Source organism: Drosophila obscura, unplaced genomic scaffold, assembly GCF_018151105.1.
Source record: "Drosophila obscura isolate BZ-5 IFL unplaced genomic scaffold, ASM1815110v1 contig_181, whole genome shotgun sequence".
NCBI classification, from domain to species: domain Eukaryota; kingdom Metazoa; phylum Arthropoda; class Insecta; order Diptera; family Drosophilidae; genus Drosophila; species Drosophila obscura.
In genome coordinates, this window is record NW_024542769.1 from 583,976 (window position 1) to 604,704 (window position 20,729).

The window sequence follows — 20,729 nt, forward strand, 5'->3', positions numbered from 1 at the left end:
GATATTATTTAGAGTGCGCTTTACTCGTATGTTTATGTTAAATGCTAATCGAAAAGTGCTTATATTACACCCCAAAATCTAAAAATAGTCTACTTCAAGTATGATCTAGCCTCCCCCGACCCACGCTATGCTCTACGCTGTATGCGCATTTAAAGTCTTTTACTCTCCTGCTTTATCCCCCCGCCCAAAGTAATATAGCATATAAAAGAAAAGAGAGATAACTAAAAGGAAACCATGTCCCCACTCTACTTTACTCTATAATAATTTAAGTTTGGAGTTCCCTTGTTTTTTTATACTGTTGTTTATTTAAACTCGTACTCGTAAATACTAAATGGCGCATTACTTCAAGGCAAGGCAACCCAAGGAAACGTCTTTTATACATACCTACACCTACGTACATACATATGTTATTTGAATTCATAATAATAATTTATACATTTTAATTATTTGATATACTTAATATAATATGCATACAAAAGGGGAAGCGAAGGATGATTTTTGTAAGCATTGTGTAACGGAACGTCGCATTGATACATTGGTATAATGATATATTGAAGTGCAAGAGTAATAAATGTGTGTATTTATTAAAAGTTACAATATATCCTGCCATATCTCTCATTACACTCAGATTCTAGGGGTGCATACAGCTCCAGTCCTTTGACTAAATCATATATTTATATATGTAATAATCATATTCGTATTCGTATCGTACATTGCATCACAATTTTGTATGTGGTAATCCCCCTTTAACGGCGCACGGCAATTGGTTTTTCTCGAGTCTGGCAACGCTCTAGACATGTAACAGCTGATTGCCGGCGCCTATGGGAGGGAAGCAATGCATTTTGGTAAATTTGAACTAAACTCGAAGACTAATCTTAGTTTGGTGCTTCAGTCGGGGTGACCCCTAGGTGGGAGAGTTCTTCAGTGAGAGCGCCCAATCGTTGAAAACATTGCGGCAGTGGATGACCACGCACTCGTTGCTGCAGTACTCATCCTCCCAGTCTGGATTGATGATCGCCGGCTTGTTGCACTGCTCTCGCGTGCATTTTGGCGCCTGGGCCGCCTCCGTGAGCAATTGGATTTGCTCGGGCGGCGCTTCGGTTGATGTGGCTGTGGCGGCCGCCAAAGCTGGCGTTTGTTCGGCGCTCGAATCGATGTTTGGCGTGATCAGATCCGTCGTTTGAATCGCTGGCACAGAAGCATCTGGGATGCTGTTGTTAGCCTCCGGAGGATTGATTTCCGTTTCCGACAACTGCTGGCGATAGTCCCGCATGTGCCGCACATAGTCGCGCTTATCCTGCTCGTGCCTCTGGCTGTACACGTTCTTCTGCGTCTCGTCCAGAGAGTCCCACATTGTCTGGACAATGACCGATATTTGTTCGAGGGAGCATGCGGGATTCTGCTGCTTGATGGCCGTCACAGTGTCGCGAAAGAACAGAGCAAACGGGGCCAGAGGCTTGGATGGAGCCTGTGCCAGAGCCTGCTGCTGTGGAGCTGGCGGCAGCTGTGGCAGGATCTGCTGATGATTCTCTGGCTCGTGCTGCGTCATCATGCTGTGCCCGCCGCCGCTGCGGGCCATACGTGTTGTCACCATCCTCCTCTTCGTCATCATTGAACGTGGAATGATCCAGACTAAGCATTCTCTGCGACTGCAACGAAAACAAAAGCATTGGGCGCTGGGTAAGTCATTTTTTATTAACACTCAACCCTAAGGCGGCTCGCTCACTAGGAACTTCTTCATCTGAGGAGCAAAGAGGCCGAATTTATAATCCAATCACAGACCGAACAACTAAACTAATGTACGATTCGCTCGTCCGCCGACTCCGCCAAGCTCAGCTACATGTGCTTGTGCACCCACAGCGGGGGGAGAAGCGGAGGAGTATGTGGTAACGATGTCGTTGCGTCGACCTGCCCTGCTGCCTGCTGATTGCGTTGCCTGTATGGTGTTGTGTGTGCGTGCTGTTTGTTGATAAGGAGCTGACGCGTCGTTGCTGCTGCTGCTTCGCAGCTTTGTATCGATAACCGCTCGTATGGTCGGGTGGGGGGGCTATGTGCATTGGTGTGTGTGTCTGCTGGAGGAGTCGTCCAGCTGGTACCCCAAAAACCACATACGATAATGATCGAAGCGTACGGCTAGACGTGCGGGTGGGTGAGGGATTGGCGTGGTACGAGTACGGTGGCAGCGCGACCCCATTCTGTGCGATTCCGATCTCTGCGCTTCGTTCAGTTCATTATAAAACCATTAATGACATCCATCGATGCTCATCAATTAGTGGAAGTACTCAGCTGTAAAAACCCTGTCTGCCTGTCCGTCCGTGTAGGTCTTAGTTCGTTTTGGGACCTGGGCGGCGCTTTGCTATGCCCGTCCGTGTTGCCTGCTCCAGCAGCACTTACAGCATGGTTGGTGGGCTCCGTTGGCATGTCGAACATATCATCTCCGAACGAGGGCGCGTGGAATTGGTTCAATTGATTCATTGCAGCTAATCCTTTAACAAAAATTACAATAATTTTTTATTTTATATTGGTGAGGCTTTTTCAGTGTGGCCGCAGGCTGCTAAAGTCAAAATCCACAAGGCTTTCCGATCTTTTACAGCACTGTAACGAACAAAAATGTAAAATTCATGTAGAAAAATATCTTCTATATCGATACATTGATAATATAAATCGAGTCCTTGTCAAATCGGTCAAATAACGGTTGGAGGGAGTGATAATTATAAAAATTCTTCCGAATTTTATGTTTTTATCTAAAAAAAATATCTCCTAAGCATTTACCAGAACCTAGAATCGCCAGCATTAACTCGCATGCTCCCTGTGCCTGCCGTCTGGCTTTTAGATGAAGACCAGGGACTAGCCCAAAGTTCTCGGGATTATAAGAGCTAGTTAGTGCACTCAATTTTTGTGTTATTATGCTGCTGAGGTCGCTGTACCAGTTTTTGAGCTTATGCAATCTTGGAGAGGCCGTCAGTGAAGGTGACTGGCGGTTCTCTGCTCTATTGACTTGGTAGGATTCCGCAGGGTTTTATAAAGTTGTTGAAGCAAGGTTCCATCCCTAAAGAACAACTGCCTATCCTTGTAGGACTGGCTCACACGTTGATATAACATTTCCGGACGATTCTGCATGTTTTTAAACAATTTTAATTGAATTTGTACCTTTTTTTTTAATGTTGATGGTAGTAGTAGATTATAGTATTTGATGGATTGTTTATAACGATTTTAACGACCTAGTCAATAGCAATACACCTCGCAAATAGGAGCACACCCTGGAACCATAAACTGCGGCCTCATCGAACTGCTTCTTTAGGAGCACCAGAACAAGAAACCGAAACGCAGGGCAAAGAATAAAAGCAGATCGTGTGTTTAGTTATACTCCTATTTGCGGTAATATGCGGTATCACAACGGGCCGAAACCGGCCTAGGTGTGTCGGGTCTCTGACAATCCCGACAGCCGCTTCAACCTAACCTAACCTATACTCCTATTTATTGTCAAGCCAAAATGCAATTTCAGTAATAATTTCATCCGAGAATACTATGCCGGATATCAAAATTGAGGAATAACATTGCCGATCATTACCGATGACATGTCTATTAAAATTGTCAGTTTCGTTGTGTTTGCTCCAAAGTCAAATAATTTCATTCATTGATATTAGAATCAATTTAAATTCTTGTTTAGACCTTATATATATTGAAATTGCCAGTTTAATTCGCAGCAATAGTATGGCGCTTGGCAGTTTCCGGTTCTTTGTCAGCTTGCAAAAACTTCAGCGCTTCAGCACGGGCGGTAAGAAAGTCGGTGGCAGCGGGCGGAAAGACGATGAGGATGGCACATCGAACTTTGACCAAAGGGATGTAAATATCGATGATGTCGGTGCCACCAATGCAAAGTACATGGAGCATTTGTTCGCCAAATGGCTAAAGGACGAATCCTCCATTCATCCGGTAATTGTTGCCAAAAATATGCAAACTTGTTCACCAATTAGCTTCCCTTCCCTCTTCAGTCGTGGCAAAAATACTTTCGGGAAATGGTTAAGGAAAACTCTGAGGGCCAAGTCCCAGTGAAACCTGACGGTGATGTCATCCCAGGAGCTGTCAAGGATATGGAAAGGGAAACAACAGAACCAGAAAGTGCGAAGCAGCCTTATGCAAAACATTTGGCTTTCCCAAATTCTACTGCAAAAAATTCCACATCCACTAAACAACAAACAGGTCAGCCAATTGCATCTAATCCGGATAATCCTATAGTGCCTTTCATGACTGAAAAGGATTCAACGAAGAACAAATTGGACGCACCAACAACTATGCCAATGGACTATGTAGATCTTTTCTCGAAGCTGGAAAAGTCCAAGGCCCCGCGCTCGGTTGAAGTGCCAGGGTCTCAGAAGAACTTGGACGGAGATGGTCCCACACCCAGCACGACACCCACCGCCTACTTCGATACAATCGACCCTCAAAGTGATATTGTAATAGGCCCAACCATTCTGAGTCCTTTTGTGGAAACCAGCTCAAGTAAGGATGATAAAACTACACCACCAAAGACCACCACGAGAGAACTTTTGGGAAAAATATCGAAAAATGTCAAGGAAAAAGCAAAGAAAATTATGACAAAGTCGCAGAGGCTACCCAAAACGCTGCCCAATAAGAGCCCGAAAATGTTAAAGACGCAGAAATATGAAAATTTGATACCAAGTAAGCCCAAGAAATCAAAGAGAAAGTTTAAAATATTAAAGACGCAGGTTGCTGATGACAAAAAAGACGCAGGAACGCAGGATAAGAGTCTTCAAAATCACTCCGCAAATAATAAAAATCCGATTTTGCTGTATAAAGTGGGCTCCAGTGGATCAGTGGATTATTTCAGGCCAATACCAGATCGTCGGTCTCTGAAAAATAAAACCAAAGACTGTGCCAAGGAGAAGAGTCCGTGGCCCGGTAAAAAGGATTTGCCAAAAAAATACGGCACTCGATTGAACAAAAAGAAAAAGAATCCCGAATTTCCGGAATCAAATATCCTCAACCAGAACGAGACCATGGAAATGTCTACCGAAAATGATAAATTCGAATCCTCTAAATCTGACAAAAATGCAACTCCAATGAGGGTAAGTCCTTCGACACAAGTTGAAACAACGGAGCCAGATTCTTTGGACTTCCAGTTGCCCGAACCCAAAGATAAGTCTTTGAAAAAGCAACGGAAAACCGTCGATGCTGAAAAGAAAGGAAACTTTCCCAAGAAAGCAAAGACTTCCATATCAATACACAAATCTGTGTATAAAATGGTAGACAATGATAGGCCAGAATCGGATTCATCCGAGAAGAAATCCCGTGGCTATAAAGCGAGCCACAAACGCGTGTTCAAACAAGGCCCTAGCGTAAAATATCGACAAGTGGCAAAAAAGCAAAACTTTCGCCATAAAATGAATTCCAAGTCGGAAAGTACTCGCACTCAAAATCCTATCAGATTAACTCCTTTGACACCATCCGAGACAAGGGAAACCAATTCTGTCGACTACCATTGGCCCGAAACCGACGAAAATACACTTGTATATTGGAAAAAGTCTAAGAAAAACCAACCAAAATCTGTCGAGACTATAAAGTCGATACCAACTCAAAAGATGGAAACAGATTCCGATTCAATCAAAAAGAGACAAGCACAAGATTTGGAAAACAAATCGCCGGAGGATAATCCAAAACCAGAAAGGGACATTCGACCGATCCGCATGAGTAGGAGTAGGAGGTACAAACTTTCCCCAGCCTCTGACAATAGTTCCTTTAATCTGAATAAAGAAAGTCTGAAGCACAGGGAGACAGATGAGAGCACATTCAAAGACAAGTCTGAGGTAAGGAAGGGCGCCCAAAGGGATGCCAAGCGAAAAGGCGCCCCGGAAGATTATTTCGGAGATGATAGAACGAATCCAGATGAGTAGCCTGCGAGGGAATCGAAACTGGCAGCTGAGGCAAACTCGTATGGAGCGTCAGCCTCAGATCTTATCAGAAAATACGAGTATGTGTCAACAATTTGTTTAGAACATCTACAAACTAAATTCTTTTTCCCTAAATTCAAAATTCTCTCGTTGCTCGGATAGTTTTCGCCCAAAGACCATGAACCAATGCCGGCTCAAGAACACGATGCTGCTAAGAATTCCATTCAGGGCCCATGTGCCACTGAAATGGCTGAGAAGCAACAACTCGGCGCTGCAGTTGACGTTAACCCAGCGGCAGCTGAAAACCGATTCCACTTGCAAGGCACCAAAATCACCCGCTAAAAGCAAAGAGGCCGACAGTATGCTCAATGGCAGCAATGCCATTTACATTGAGGGACTGTACCGGAAATGGAAGGCCAATCCCAAGTCCGTGGATCCAGTAAGCGGTGGCAGATGGTTGGTTCGATGGCTCAACTACATAGTTTGATTATTTACAGTCGTGGGATGCCTATTTTAGCGGCAAGCCACGCAGCATGTCAACGAAGGGATCCGATAAGCGAAAGCATCGGCGTCCCCCCATTGCACCGTCGCCAGCGAGAGTTCAATCTCGATCGGAGCTCCCGGCACGGAATATATCGACAACGAACCCGACCACGTCTGCAGCGGGTGCGGCGGCTCCCCCAGCAATGGATTGGAAGTACATCGATGACCATCTGACGGTGCAGGCCATCATAAGGGCCTATCAGACGCGCGGCCACTTGGCCGCCGATCTTGATCCGCTGGGCATTGTCCAGCCGCATGGTACGACTTCCGTAGACGGCTCCAAGCGGAATGCCACCGAATCAGTGCTCCGGCAACACTACTCGTATGTGTTCAGTAAGTTAGATGTTGCACAAATATCAGTCCAGTCTTTCCTAACGATCGCCTTTCGCCTGCAGACGATCTCAATGCCACTTTTAAGCTGCCCTCGTCCACGCTGATTGGCGGCAGTGAGCAGTTCCTGCCGCTCAAGTAGGTTTTCCTCTTCAGCCACTCCTCCACGTATCGATTCCTAATCCTGGCATCCTCGCATCCTTCCCCAAAATAGAGAGATTCTGGACCGCTTGGAGCGCATCTACTGCGGCTCCATTGGCGTCGAGTACATGCAGATCACATCGCTGAACAAGACCAACTGGATACGAGAACGCTTCGAGAAGCCGGACGCCATCGACTTCAGTCCCAAAGAGAAAACCTTAATACTGGAGCGCCTGACACGCTCCACGGGCTTTGAGAACTTTCTGGCCAAAAAGTTCACCTCGGAGAAGCGTTTCGGACTCGAGGGATGCGACATTATGATACCCATCCTCAAGGAGATCATCGATCGCTCCACCTCCCTCGGCGTCGAGTCAGTAATGATAGGTAACGTAACTCTATCCTCCAGTCCCCCCAATGATGCTCACCCACACTCACCACAAACTCACACGGATATTTACGCAGGCATGGCCCATCGGGGGCGACTCAATGTGCTGGCCAACATTTGCCGCAAGCCCATTGCCGATATTCTGGGACAGTTCCATGGCCTAAAGGCCGCCGATTCGGGTTCGGGCGATGTCAAGTACCATCTGGGCCTGTACATGGAGCGCTTGAACCGGCTGACCAACAAGAATGTGCGCATCACCGTGGTGGCCAATCCCTCGCACTTGGAGTACGTAAATCCGGTGGTGCTGGGCAAGGCCCGGGCCGAGATGTACCAGCGCGGTGATGTCACTGGCAGTAAGGTGCTGCCGATTATCATCCACGGCGACGCCTCCTTCTGTGGCCAGGGCGTTGTCTACGAGTCGTTGCACTTGTCGGATCTGCCCAACTACACGACTCACGGCACCATACACGTGGTGACCAACAACCAGGTGGGCTTCACCACAGATCCGCGCTTCTCGCGCTCCTCCCGCTACTGCACGGACGTGGCCCGAGTCGTGAACGCCCCCATCTTCCATGTCAACTCTGATGATCCCGAGGCGTGCATCCACTGTGCGCGCGTCAGCACCGATTATCGTGCCAAATTCCACAAGGATGTGGTCATTGACATTGTGGGCTACCGTCGCAACGGGCACAACGAGGCGGACGAGCCCATGTTCACCCAGCCGCTGATGTATCAGCGCATCAGGAAGCTGAAGCCCTGCATGACCCTCTACTCGGAGAAGCTGATCAAGGAGGGTGTGATAACGGTGGCCGACTACAAGGCCATGATAGCCAAGTACGACAAAATATGCGAAGATGCGTGGGAGGAGTCCAAGAAGCTGTCCACCTATAAGGTTTGATTTGGGTCCCCGGTCTCCTTTCTCCGGCTCAGAATATCCCAAATAATCGCTTTTCCATTGCAGTATTCCTCGTGGATTGACTCGCCCTGGACGGCCTTCTTTCAGGGCCGCGACAGACTGAAAATGTGCCCCACGGGCGTCAGCTTGGACACGCTCAAGAAGATTGGCGAGATCTACTCGAGTCCGCCACCCAAGGAGCACAAGTTCCAGGTTCACAAGTAAGTCTGGATTGCTCGACCAGCCCCGGGGACCAGTTCCCGGACTCGCTTCACTCATTTCGATCGATCCCTTCCCAGGGGTATTCTGCGTATTCTGGCGCTGAGGAGAAAACTGGTCGAATCCAAGCTGGCCGACTGGTCGCTGGGGGAGGCTTTCGCCTTTGGCACGCTGGTGAAGGACGGCGTACACGTGCGGCTGTCCGGGCAAGATGTGGAGCGCGGCACGTTCTCGCATCGCCATCATGTGCTGCACCACCAGTCCCGTGACAAGGTGCGCTACAACTCCATAGAGCACCTGTATCCCGACCAGGCGGACTACAATGTGTCCAACAGTTCGCTGTCGGAGTGCGCGGTGCTGGGCTTCGAGCACGGCTACTCCATGGCCAATCCCAACTCGGTGGTGATCTGGGAGGGGCAGTTCGGGGACTTTTGCAACACCGCCCAGTGCATCATCGACACGTTCATCGCCAGCGGGGAGACCAAGTGGGTGCGCCAGTCCGGTATAGTGATGCTGCTGCCGCACAGCCTGGAGGGCATGGGACCGGAGCACTCCTCCGGGCGCATCGAGCGTTTCCTGCAGCTGAGCGACGACGATCCCGATGTCTTTCCGGACACCTGCGACAGCGACTTTGTGGCCCGCCAGCTGATGGAAATCAACTGGATAGTGACGAACCTCTCCACGCCGGCCAATCTCTTCCACGCCCTGCGCCGCCAGGTGGCCATGGGCTTTCGCAAGCCGCTCATCAACTTCTCCCCAAAGTCCCTGCTGCGCCATCCGCTGGCCCGCAGCTCGTTCCGCGACTTCAACGAGTGCAGCGAGTTCAAGCGCATCATTCCCGACGCCAAGACGGCCAACAAGCCCGACTGCGTCACCAAGCTGGTCTTCTGCACGGGCAAGGTCTACTACGATCTGTTCAAGGAGCGGGAGGATCACGAGCAGGACGAAACGGTGGCACTCGTTCGAATCGAACAGGTAACCTAGAACTCTCTAACTGATTGGATATATTATTAACTTTAGTCCGTTCTTTAGGTCTGTCCCTTCCCGTATGATCTGATCATGAAGGAGCTGGAGCTGTACAAGTCAGCGGAGCTGTTGTGGGTTCAGGAGGAGCACAAGAACCAGGGCTGCTGGTCCTATGTACAGCCACGTTTTGACACGGCCCTGATCAAAAGAGAAAACGAAACGTGAGTCCTGGGGATGATCAGCAAAGAACACAGATCCTAAGATACACACAGACACAGAGCTCCATCTCTCTCTCTCTCTCTCTCTCGCTCTCTCCTGAAATGCCAAGGTGCAATGTCAGGCCTTGGGCTACTGCTGTGTAGCCGTAGCCCCACCGCCTAATGATTTAATTCAGGTGCGATTATCGTTGACGCGCCTTCAAAGTGTCAATCGAATGTGAAAGTCGAAATGCTCGCGTCGACTGTGACGATTTCCCGCTCTCTCGCACGCAACCAGCCACAGATCTCCCCATACGATACGATCCAAACGTTTCAGTTGACACTTTCAAAATGGCGACGGGTCGTCGCAGTGTGACGCCATCTATGCCGCCGCCGCTGTATCGATTGTGATCCTTGGTAGCCTCTGGCGCTGGCACTGGCGCATGCCAACACCAACACCAACAATATCTTGGTTTTCCACTTAATCGTTTCTCGCTCCCTCTCTATCGTTTCTGGCAGTGTGGGTATTCACTGTAAAGAATATATTTTTATATATATTCTGCATAGATCAGCAGTATGTCCTAGGCCACGTCTACCTCTACCTCTAGGTAAAGGACCTTTGGTCCCGCCTGCAAGGGTACTTTTGTAGTCGACCCCTGAAATCTCTGATTTTCTCTATTGTTTTATTTATTTTTGTTTTTTATTTTCTTTTTTCGTATGAACCAAACGTGTGCCAAGCAAATTCTTGAAGGTTGTTTGGTTCTGCCCTAAAGATTTATAGGTGTGCGGCCTGATCTTGTAAATTTGTGAGCATATTTTGGCGTATATTTACGTTCATCTGACCTCGCTAGAGTTCACAGATCGGATCGCCCCCACAACTTCTGCTGCCTTGACTTCCATGTGGTTTAGTAAGTGATGAAAAATGTCGGTTCAGGGACGGTGCCTGTCCTCTCCGATACGATTAATTCTGCAGCAATTCCGCCAGCCAAAGGCTCCAATAATTTGTTTCAATTTGGTTTTTGCGTTGTTAGTAATTGGCGCGGTCCGGTCCGGCACGGTCCGGTCCGTCCGGCCTTGCTGCCAGATTTGCACTTTGAACAAATCGCGGACAGCCCCATGTCGATGTTGGATTTTGCATTGTATAAAACTAGCGCAAGGAACTTGGCACAGTTTTTGCCCGACGGCGGCGTTTGATACTAAAACAGAAAAAGCTGAAAGCAATCCACGTTCCCCGTCCACCGTCCACCGTCCACTGCCCCTGTCCCAAAGATATTTAAATGTATCGTACATACATATGTACTTGTGTAGTTGTTGCTGGCGTTTGTCTGTTGAATTAACGATTGGCATTTCTTATGCGAGATCTGCGAGTGTTGTGCTCCTCTGCTCGCACAATCCACAATCCACATAAAACTTAATGTGGCGACATATAAGTAGTAAAATTCCGAGCCCCGAGTCCCGAGTCCCGGTCCCGAGTCCCGAGTCCGCGCACTGCTGCTGGCTCGCTAGATTTCTGCTCTGATTTATGGAAAATAATACAACTGCTTCCCCTGAACTCGTATGATTTTATGTTTAAATACTCGTATCCCCAGCAAGTACTTTTCTCTGCACTTGAAATCTTTGATGTCTCGAATGTTTGGGTTTTTCATGAGAATGTTCCACCCAGCTATCGCTCAAAAATACCATACATGCTCGTAAGAGTAGACGAGTGTGAAATGTGTTTTGTTTTTTGATTTTTTAATTTTTTTTCATATTAATGTTTGTACTTGGTTGCCAGCACGAAAAATTGAATGAAATATCTTGTTGGGGGCGCACACACTGGCGCACAGAAAAGGCCTCAGGAATTTAGCATATTTGCTGGTTTTTATATATCTATTATATACAAGTTCTATGTCTCATCCCCATCTTTATCCCTATACTTACATATATGAATGTACATTGTACAGAGATACTCGTATGTCTATAGCTAGCTGTCTGGCTGGCTGGCTGGCATCTGGCGGCAATGTTTTGTGAATTTTCTTTGTTGTTTTTGTCAACGTAAATTAAAATCTCTTGTACAAACAGCCAGAACGGGGGACGCAATAATTATGAGAGATTTTCTTTTCTTTTTGCTGGCAAAACCGAAAAAACCGAGAAATTCCGAAAGCGCCAAACGCCTTGACAATCAATTATGAGAATTGTCCGAGAATGTTTAGCGATTTCCCTTTTGCGGGTGCTCCCCGCCCCTGTCGGAGTCCCCGCCAAAGTTTTATTAATGGCACGCATCGTGAGATCTTTCTGTTGTACCCCAACCCGGAGGGATATATCGTATCGCGATAGGGATATATTATATTGTAGAGTGGGTGTGGGCGAAACCCATAATATGTGTCTTTTTTTTTTTTTTTTTGCGAATTGAGATGTGTATGGAATTTATTGCCCCCTGACCACTGGCCACTGGCCACTGACCATGAGGAATGGAGAAAGAGTCACCACTTAGTAGGAGTAGACCCCAGAGGGAAAAGCAAATATTTGGTAGCACCTTCGGGTTGCTCTGTTTTCTTTTTCATTCATTGCGCTGTTTTCCTCCAATCGAGAGCTATAAATAGTCCGGAAAAACAACAACAGTGGATGGAATGGAATGGATGGATATTTGTGAGGGCCAAGGGGAAGCATCAATCGCCAAATGGGGAACATTTGAAATAAACAGATTCATAAAATTTTTATGAGTAATTGGATTTGGAAATAGCTGTTGTTGTTGTTTTTCCTGATGATGATGATGATGATTAAAATAGCCAAGCCAAGCCAAGGCAACGGATGGATGATGTAAAGAGTTTGCAACGCGAATTTCTGAAATATTTTCGGCTTTATTTAACATTAAATTTGGTTTATTTTACACATACTTATAATGTAGACACTCCACTAAAGGGAACACACATCGAAATTGATACTCAACTGATTCTGGAATAATTTACATTCAAATTGTTGGCCTCTCCTACTAACTAATGTATCTGTGACTAACTTTAGGATAAGCTAAACGCTAAACTACGAGTATTTACAGGAAGATTACACATACGAGAGACTAGCTAGCTAATTAGAGAAGAAAGACTATAACATAACTGAATGTCGAGTTGAGATCCTTAAAAAATTCTTCCTTGACTGAAAACAATTTTTTAATTCTACTCAAAGGCTACAGATGGGGCCGACGCATCATTCGGGGCGGGGTGACACAGCACAGGGAACACTCACACTCGGCACACTCTGGGTGTCTGAGGCACCTCCTTCTACACCATATTCCATATGCTGTAGCTGGCCGCTCGTCGCTCCTCCTCGACCACCTGCTCGTAGTCAATCTCCAGGTACTCCTTGTTGCCGAATTGCACCTTGCGACCCGTGTACTTCTTGATGTAGCTGACATGGGCGGCCACCTCCTTGCCCTCGATCTCCAGCTTGTACGAAATGCTGGTAATCCGCTCGAGCACCCGTCCGCGCTTCCAGCGCACTTGGGTCTTGCGATACCGCTCTCCATAGAGCACCAGGTCCCCGATCTTGTATTCGCGCACATGCAGGCAGGACTTGAGTGGCTTCACCGGCTCCACTGGCTCCAACTGCTCCGCCTGCTGCTGCTGCTGCTTGTCATCCTCATCATCGTCGTCAGTCACATAGGCAATGGCCTTCTCAATGGTCTCGATTTCGGGCTCCTTGGGCTCCTCTGGCTCTGGCTGGATGAAGAATGTGTCGCTGATGGAGAGGCGTCGCTTCTGTCGCTTGATGATCACCTTCTTTTTGATCTTGCGCGGCTTCTTTGGCGCGGGAGTTGGCACTGCCTCAAGCTCTGGCTCTGGCTCTAGCTCAGGCTCAGGCTCAGGTTCGATATCGTTGATCTCCTCGCTTGGTGCTTCTCCGGGTGTTGCATCATTTTCGGCTTTCACTTGCTGCACTTGCTGTGGCGGCTCCTTTTGGCTCGCCTTCACCTGCTTCTTGGGCGGCGTTAGCTTATTGATTCTCGAGGATAGTTCGCTGATCTTGTTCTTGTCCCGCAGTATGTTGCTCAGCCTGCTCTCCTCCTCCTTCTCCCTCGCTTTGTCTATGGAATTCTTGCGCACCAACTTCTTGAGATGCGTCGACTTCTTCTTGATAACGGATAGATGATCCGCTTTGTCCCCATCGTGCGGCTGCTCAACCGTTTCGATCTTGACGGGCTGCACCGGGCCCGCAAGTACTTTCAGCTCCGGCATGGTGGCAAGACTGTCGCTAGTATGCGCCTGTGCGTTGTCTTTTGTAGCTTCCCCGGCTGCTTGGCTCTGCTGTGGCTGTGGCTGTGTCTCTGCCTCTGCCTCTGCCCCTCCCTCTGGTTGTTGTAACGATGACTCTTCGTGCGGCACTTCGCTCAATGTCGCTGCTATTTGTGGCGCTGACTGTTCGCCAACGGACTGGGACTCGGACACGGAGACGGAGGCACTGGCGGCGCCTTCAATGTCAACACCGATGGCCACCTGTTGGGGCGTTGCTTTTTCCACCTGCGTCTCGATGGGAATGGCTATCTCCGGAACAATTGCCGACTGATTAATGGGTTCTTTGGACTCGCTTAATGAGCTGATAATTGCAGGCACTGTCTCTGTTGTGGCTGCGACTGCTGCTGCTGCTGCTGCTGCTGCTGCACTCGATCTCGATGCCGGCACCACCAGCACCGTTTCGCCTACCAACTCCGCTAGTTTCAGGCTTGCGCGTCTGCCTCGTTCGCTGGCTGGCGCTTGATTGGCCTCATCGATTTGCGATCGTTTTGGCTGGGCCTTTGTAGCTTCTGATGCACTTGTCGCTGGTGTCGTCGCTGCTGCTTCATCTCCTTCGTGGCTTTTGGCAGGCGACTTCGTTTCGCTTTTGGCTGCCACCGCATTGACCTCTGCCGTTGCCAATTGTTCAGCAAGAGGTTTTGACTTGACCGCTGCGCCCATCATGGCCTCCTCGGCTATAGAGTCCGTCGTCGTCTTCGGCGTTGCCTCCTTCTGATTGCCGGAAGTTAATGGCGCATTGATACTCATTAATTTCTGCTTCTTCTTGCGCTTGACAATCGCCTCCGAATCGGAGGGTCGCCTTTGTGTGATGAGTGCATCGATCTGGCCGACTGACGGCTCGATCTTGATCTTGGATGGCTCCACCGCAGCAATTGAGGCACGTCGGGGATTATTCGCCTTTGACTTTACCACGAAGACCTTCTTTTTGACCACACTCTTGACGGTCACTGGCGCTTCCAAATCGGCTGCTGGTTGCCCCATTTGGTCTGACTCATTTGGCAGTGCGTTTGTGGTTGGCTTTGGTTGTTCTGTTTCTGTTTCTTTTTCTGTGGTTTCTGCTGGTGTCAGGGTCTCCGCTTTGGGAGCGGTTGCTCTGTTTGAATCTTGAGCAACTTTCACGGACTTTGCCTTGAGTTCCATTTGCACCTTGGCCAGGAAGTCGATTTTGGCCTGGACTTTGCTCTTCTCTGTTAATTTTGTTTGTTCCACAGCCTTGGGTGGTTCCTCTCCATTGACTGGCGTTGACTCTGAGGAGGCTGCTGCTCCATCTTCTTGGAGTTTTGTTGCAGGCTCTTCCTGCCTTCGGGTTTCCTGAGTAGTCTCGACATTCTTGATAGTCTCTGTTGTTTCATTTATCTTTGGCTTTATATCGCTTGAATTATCCTTCCTTTCAGCTGTTTCTGGCTCTTCCTTTTTATCCTTGAGATCGCTGGCAGGTTGCGGTACATGGTTCTCCCTGATTGATTCATCTTTGCCTTCTTTGGTGCCTTCCGCTTCTGCACTCTGCCTGGCTTTGGCCTGCTCCTTCTCCTCCTCCGCCTCGTCAAAGTAGCTGCGGCGTCGTCGCACCTTGTTCACAAAACGGAATGTCACCGGAGGAGGAGGATCTGCTGCTGCTGCTGCTGCACTCTCAGCCTCAGCTGGTTTGGGTGACGCTGACGGCGGCCCCTGCCACTTCACGCCGGCGGCCTCCGCCTCGCCCTCGGTGCTGTACTGCTTCAGCACACCCTTGACCTCATTGAGCGCTCCCGATATGCGGGCCTTGAGCTTGTTCAGCCGCTCGATCACATCCTCGGGCTTCTCCTCCACCGAGTCCTGGGAGCGCATGCGCCGCTGTCGACGCAGACGCGTCCGCTCTGGCAGCACCAACTCCGGATCTACGGAGATGTCAACGCGGCTGGACATGGGGCTCCGTTTCAGTTGTTCACCCAGCAGGAGGGGTGTTATGGGCGTCGGCGGCACTACATCCACATTGCGTATACGACTGGTGGCACTGAAGCGACTTGTGGGCGGGGCTGTCAATGTGGGGACAGCTGCTGGGATTGGAGTGGCTGTGATGGGGCTGATAATGGGGCTGATAATGGGGAGACGTCTGCTTGGCAGTGTTGTGGCTGCAGTCTTCAGTTCGTACTTCATCTCGTTGCTGGCATGGACAGGGCTACCGCTGCTACCGTTGCTACCGCTGCTGCTGCTGGTACTGCTGCTGCTGCTGTTGTTGTTGTTGTCATCCACCTCAGTGGGCGGTTCGATTTGGTCGGGATAAACGACGATTGTTTCACTGTCGCGATCCTCAATCACTTTGCTCACAGTCATGTCCGCACTCTGCACACTGGCCTCTAGCTTAGCACCCGCACCCGCTCCCGCTTCTGCTTCTGCCACTGCCCCAGACTCGCTCCAAAGGTTGCCCGTGATGGCGGAGGGTTCGCACAGGAATTCGATTGCTTCGGTCAGCAGTTCAATCAGCTCAAAGTCGAGCTGTGGTCGCGATCGGGAGGCGACGGCACCCTCGTCTAGGAACGCGCGAACGGAACTCTTCAGTAATTCTATATTTGGACGCGTTACTTTGTGTTGCCCGGCACTGGCACTGCGACTGCCCAATGATCCGTATTCCGATTGCTGAACGTGACTGCTGGCGCCGTCGCTTATGCGAATATTAGTCGGAATCTGTTTCGGATCGTCCACTTGCTCTGGCGACGTTTCGCGCGCGTCTGAGAGATCGACGGGCAGCTGCTGCTGCTGCTGCTGCTGCTGCTGGTGGTTGCTGGCCGCCACTGCCCCATCTATTGTTTGCTCCCCAGCTAAGCATATTGACTGGTGCTGTTGCTGTTGCTGCTGCTGCTGCTGCTGCCTCTCCTGCCTCTCCTGCTCTTGATGTGCTAAATGTTTGCTCCCCTCTTTAGTCATATTTAGCTCATTATGATCTTCGGCCCGTCCATGCTCCATCTCCGCCTCACCAAAGACCTTCTCTAATTTGCTTTGCTCGCATATTTCGTGTTTATTTTTGGCCCCATCCACATCCATGGCGTAGTCGCTATCGTTGTCATTGTCGTTGTCGTTGTGGTCGTGTCGCTGGCCGAAGAAGGCGTCATTAAAATTTTCCGCCTGTTGATGCTCGATTTCCTTCTGCTCGCCAACACCTTCGGCATCGGCATCGGCATCAGCATCGGACACGTACACGTTCAAGTTTAATGCTGCTGCTGCTGCTGCTGCTGCTGCTGCTGCTGCTGTACCCCGCCGCCAACGCTGACGCCGCCCATGAGCTTCGAGTTCATTATCAAACACCTTATGTACATCATCATCATTATTATGACAATCATTCAGGGCGTTCACGGAGACGGCAGCAGCACCAGCACCAGCACCTTCTTCTCCGCCTGTCCACTGTGGATCTGTGTCTATTTTGGGGATTGTGTCGCGGCTCATCTGCGTCATTGTTGTTGTTGTTTTGGTTTTTCTTGGTGGTGGTGTGGGCACCACATCCGTTGACCGCACCTTCATCCCACCGCTTGGATCTCCTCCATGCCGCGCGCCATCATTGGCCATCGTTCGATGATGATGATCGGGAAAGCTAACAAATTGTTTTTTAATTATGGGAAATTCTTTGGGCGCCTTCGATGCGGGTGGCAACCGCACCTGCCCCCGTCGAGTCATCGTTGGGGTTGTTGTTTGGCGAATTGCAGAATTGAAATTCCTCTGCGGCATTTGGCCCAGTTCGGGAAAGGTGCGAATGATTGAGGAGGGAGCAAGTACCTGATGAGATTTCAAGGGAAATCTCTTGACTATGTCTGAAATTTGCTCTCGGCTGGGGGCCCTCAACTGCAGCAAGGTTCCTTGGGAGAGATGCAGGGGAAAGCGTTGCTGTTTCGCCTGGTCAAGGTACATGGGAAACCTTTGGCCATTTGCTTGGTACACATATTGTTTGTATATTCCTTTTAGTGGCGTGTTCGTCTTGTCACTTTGATGGCACAGACACAGACGCTGCTCTGAGTGATTCGGTGGGAATCGCGAACGCGTGACCCAACGGCCGAGGCATAGCGGAAATTGCAGACCAGCGCTCGGCACTTCCGGCGGCCCCATTGACAGCATGGATGACTCAGGCTTTTGATTTATGATGCCATCAACAACAAGCCTCGGAAAATTATTAGTAGCAGCTGCTGCCTCTGTTTGTGGCATTGCGGATTGCGTCTCTCGCTCTTCTGCCCCAATGGGGCTGCTCAATGATATCGCTGGCTGGCTGTGGTCGCGGCTTGTGGGGCGGCTTTTGCTCTCCTTTTGACCTATTTTCGCGTGGTCGGGCGCGTCTCGTGCAACACGCGCAACGCGTTCAATTCAAATCGATATGCGGCACTCAACACGTTGCAAGCGAAACTGTCTCGCCAATGCAATCTTTCAACATCCCCAAAGAGCAGCCAAGAGACTCGATTCCGATTGCTATTGTGGATGGTCGATGCAATGCTCGCCAAATCAATGATCGGAACAGACAACAATTTGCAAAAGTATTTAATTGCAGGCAAATTATGTGGCACGGGTATGCCCATGCCTCTTATTCGAAGCATACATAGGTGCTTTACCATTAATTACAATTACAAGAGCTGCTTATGGGAAGCGAATTCCCTTATACTATACTCAGTTCTGATCATAGTTTCTGTAATAGGTGCCACTGCTTCATTCATTAAAATTCCATCGCTCAACTGCAACTGCAGGGTATGGTGCAATGTTTATACATCGTTTAAGAACAATAAAACAACTGCAGCATGGTCAAAAGAGGTTGCGCGTGTTTTCGGATGCCACACAGACAGTTATACATATGTATGTACACATTATATACTCATGCTCATGGTATTCTTCTATACTATATAAATAGCGATTTTATATAGACTAAATAAATGTGTCGACTTTGCCAAATGGCTTGCTTTTTTGCAGGCCACAAAAAAGAACACAACGCTAGATAGCAGGGGGTGGCTGGCTAGGAGAGAGCAGGAATAAAAATCAGCTAGCGTGGCCGCCCAGCGCCAATGCTATTGTTTAAATAGACCCACGTACCTCGCCTATACTAGACCTAGAACATATAGCAGACGATGGGTATTCGGGTGTTCGCTTTGTGACATTCCCTTGCCAAATTGTGTGCCCGTGCCGGCTGTTGTGGAGCGAGCGAAACATAAATTACATAGAGAGAGCACAGCACTAGAAACATAATGGGTGCCTTATTAAAGTATTAATTATTTCGGTTTCCATCGTTGCAGCCGTTGCATATCCTATGTTGGACGTCTACCCAACTCGGCGCCAGCCACGGGCAACAAGGTGCAGTTTAAAACAGAGTACAAGGCATTTATAACCGACGTCTTTGGAGAGATGACCGAAGCCAACAAGCAACGTCTCGAGCGCATTGTCAAGGCTCAGCAAGCGAAGGCCAAGGCTGCCACCAAAGCCGGCAATGAAGCATTGGATGCTGCCAAAAAGAGATCCGAACACTCTTTAAAAGAGAAAGCCAAAGCACCGAAGGCAGCACCAAAGAAGGATGCTGCTCCACCGAAAGGTGCAGATGGAAAGTCGCCTCAGGAACCGAAGAAAAAGTGAGTGCTTCCAGAGCCTCTTGATAAGCATTTGGTATAACTTTTTTTGAACGTTTTATCAAAATACTGAAAGAATATATACAAATTTATTTGCAATATCTATAAAATAAAAGGGGGATGGTATGGGCCACTTAACGGTACTTGGGTGCGCTGTTAGTATTTCCAGAAGTTGGGGTTTTGATCCATGCGACGTTGAAAGTTGGCGTACCAATTTAGCACCACAGAGAAGGGCACAAAGGACTCGGTCGCGGCAGGTGGGATGTCTTGCGGTGAGATGCAAAAACTGGAAGCGTAGTTGAAGAAGTTCTCCAGCATGCGCTGGCCAAACTGCTTATTGTCGTTGGCATTCGACTCCAAAGGTAAATACATTAGTTAGTTGTGCAGTTTACAATCACAAATTCAATCAGAACTTACCACTGCAGGAGTTTGCTGCGCCACCGTCAGCTCCGGCTCTATGCTGATGCCGATCTGCGCTATGTTGGAGATCTCCTGGGTGCCAAAGACCATTCCATTTGCCTGCGTGCCCAGCTCGTGGCCTTTCTTCAGCTGTGCTATCTTGAATATCGCCGAGGGTTTGTTGTTGCCGATGTGACCCAAGTACTGCCAGGTTGGTGCCGCACACGCGTCCGGCCAGCTGAAATAGATGGCCGCCGAGGCGCCAATAGGTAGCGGTGTGATGCCCGTCAGGAAGACGACTATGTAGTTGACAGCCTCGATGTCCGGCACATTTATGAGCAACTTGTTTTCACCCACGGGCTCAAAATCCGTTTGTGGCAGGCGTCCGGTAATAATCAAACCAAACATTTTCAATCGTTGGGCGGAATTTTCGAGAATAAACAACAAATGATGACAAGAAGCCGCTTGTGTGAACCGTCTGAAATGAACTAGTTCTAGATGAAAATTAATGTTAAACTTTCGGGCGTGTCATGTGTTTGCCTTTTAGCATTGACTAAAATAGGCATGAAAGGCGTGTTAGGCGAATTTTTAGTTAAACGAAAAGTGTATATATTTATATTCGCAGCCAGGATGGAAAGACGGACCAAAGAACAGAACCAAAATGCTCATATCTGTGCCAGCTGTCGCTGCAGCGTTAGCCAACACTGCTCCATACGCATAGAAGAAACTTGGTCACATTTAGTCAACATTTACGTTTTATGCTTTGGCCGTTTTTGTTTGAACATTTTTATGTAACCAATGCAATAAAAAAGAGTTCTGAAAACTAGCCCGTCTTGTAGAAAATTGATGTATCGATCGGATAAAATTATTTGTTTAGGGCAGAGAGGGCCCAACTAGCTAGTAATAT

At 48.8% G+C, this 20,729-nt stretch overlaps 5 protein-coding genes across 6 annotated transcripts; 2 read left to right on the plus strand and 3 right to left on the minus strand.

The window, feature by feature from the left end:
* Positions 1-193: 193 nt before the first annotated feature.
* Positions 194-2,024, minus strand: LOC111071511 (TOX high mobility group box family member 4). Its single transcript, XM_022362910.2, is given in 3 exon segments — positions 194-1,570; positions 1,572-1,649; positions 1,727-2,024. Coding segments are annotated over 3 exon segments (759 nt in total). The 5' UTR covers positions 1,742-2,024; the 3' UTR covers positions 194-904.
* Positions 2,025-3,605: 1,581 nt separating this feature from the next.
* Positions 3,606-6,165, plus strand: LOC121403766. 2 transcript variants are annotated; one of them, XM_041592558.1, is made up of 4 exons: positions 3,606-3,936; positions 3,996-5,725; positions 5,792-5,992; positions 6,075-6,165. In XM_041592558.1, the coding sequence occupies exons 1-3, from the start codon at positions 3,715-3,717 to the stop codon at positions 5,913-5,915; spliced, it is 2,076 nt and encodes a 691-aa protein (XP_041448492.1). In that variant the 5' UTR covers positions 3,606-3,714; the 3' UTR covers positions 5,916-5,992; positions 6,075-6,165. The 2 variants fall into 2 exon arrangements, with proteins under 2 accessions (XP_041448492.1, XP_041448491.1); XM_041592557.1 differs by having other exon boundaries at positions 3,608-3,936; positions 3,996-5,992.
* On the plus strand, positions 5,999-19,548 carry LOC111071465 (2-oxoglutarate dehydrogenase-like, mitochondrial). The gene is made up of 9 exons (XM_022362814.2): positions 5,999-6,351; positions 6,410-6,788; positions 6,851-6,923; positions 7,000-7,310; positions 7,389-8,203; positions 8,273-8,427; positions 8,506-9,400; positions 9,458-9,612; positions 19,097-19,548. Exons 1-9 carry the CDS (start codon positions 6,091-6,093, stop codon positions 19,428-19,430), a joined length of 3,378 nt encoding a protein of 1,125 aa, XP_022218506.1. The 5' UTR covers positions 5,999-6,090; the 3' UTR covers positions 19,431-19,548.
* LOC111071464 (neurofilament heavy polypeptide) lies at positions 12,409-14,892 on the minus strand. Its single transcript, XM_022362813.2, has one exon. The coding sequence runs from the start codon at positions 14,835-14,837 to the stop codon at positions 12,846-12,848; it is 1,992 nt and encodes a 663-aa protein (XP_022218505.2). The 5' UTR covers positions 14,838-14,892; the 3' UTR covers positions 12,409-12,845.
* On the minus strand, positions 19,495-20,350 carry LOC111071466 (protein OPI10 homolog; the record flags this gene model as incomplete). Its single annotated transcript, XM_041592624.1, has 2 exons — positions 19,495-19,777; positions 19,841-20,350. Coding segments are annotated over 2 exons (708 nt in total), but the record flags the coding sequence as incomplete, so codon positions are not given.
* Positions 20,351-20,729: the final 379 nt, after the last annotated feature.

Bases quoted from the DNA above. Each gene is read 5' to 3' on its own strand.
- LOC121403766 (XM_041592557.1), top strand. From the start codon at position 3,715: ATGGCGCTTGGCAGTTTCCGGTTCTTTGTCAGCTTGCAAAAACTTCAG. The intron at 3,937-3,995 runs GTAATTGTTGCC...TTCCCTCTTCAG, and splicing joins ACGAATCCTCCATTCATCCG to TCGTGGCAAAAATACTTTCG.
- LOC111071465 (XM_022362814.2), top strand. From the start codon at position 6,091: ATGAACCAATGCCGGCTCAAGAACACGATGCTGCTAAGAATTCCATTC. The intron at 7,311-7,388 runs GTAACGTAACTC...ATATTTACGCAG, and splicing joins CGTCGAGTCAGTAATGATAG to GCATGGCCCATCGGGGGCGA. The intron at 8,428-8,505 runs GTAAGTCTGGAT...ATCCCTTCCCAG, and splicing joins CACAAGTTCCAGGTTCACAA to GGGTATTCTGCGTATTCTGG.
- LOC111071464 (XM_022362813.2), bottom strand. From the start codon at position 14,837: ATGGGGCAACCAGCAGCCGATTTGGAAGCGCCAGTGACCGTCAAGAGT.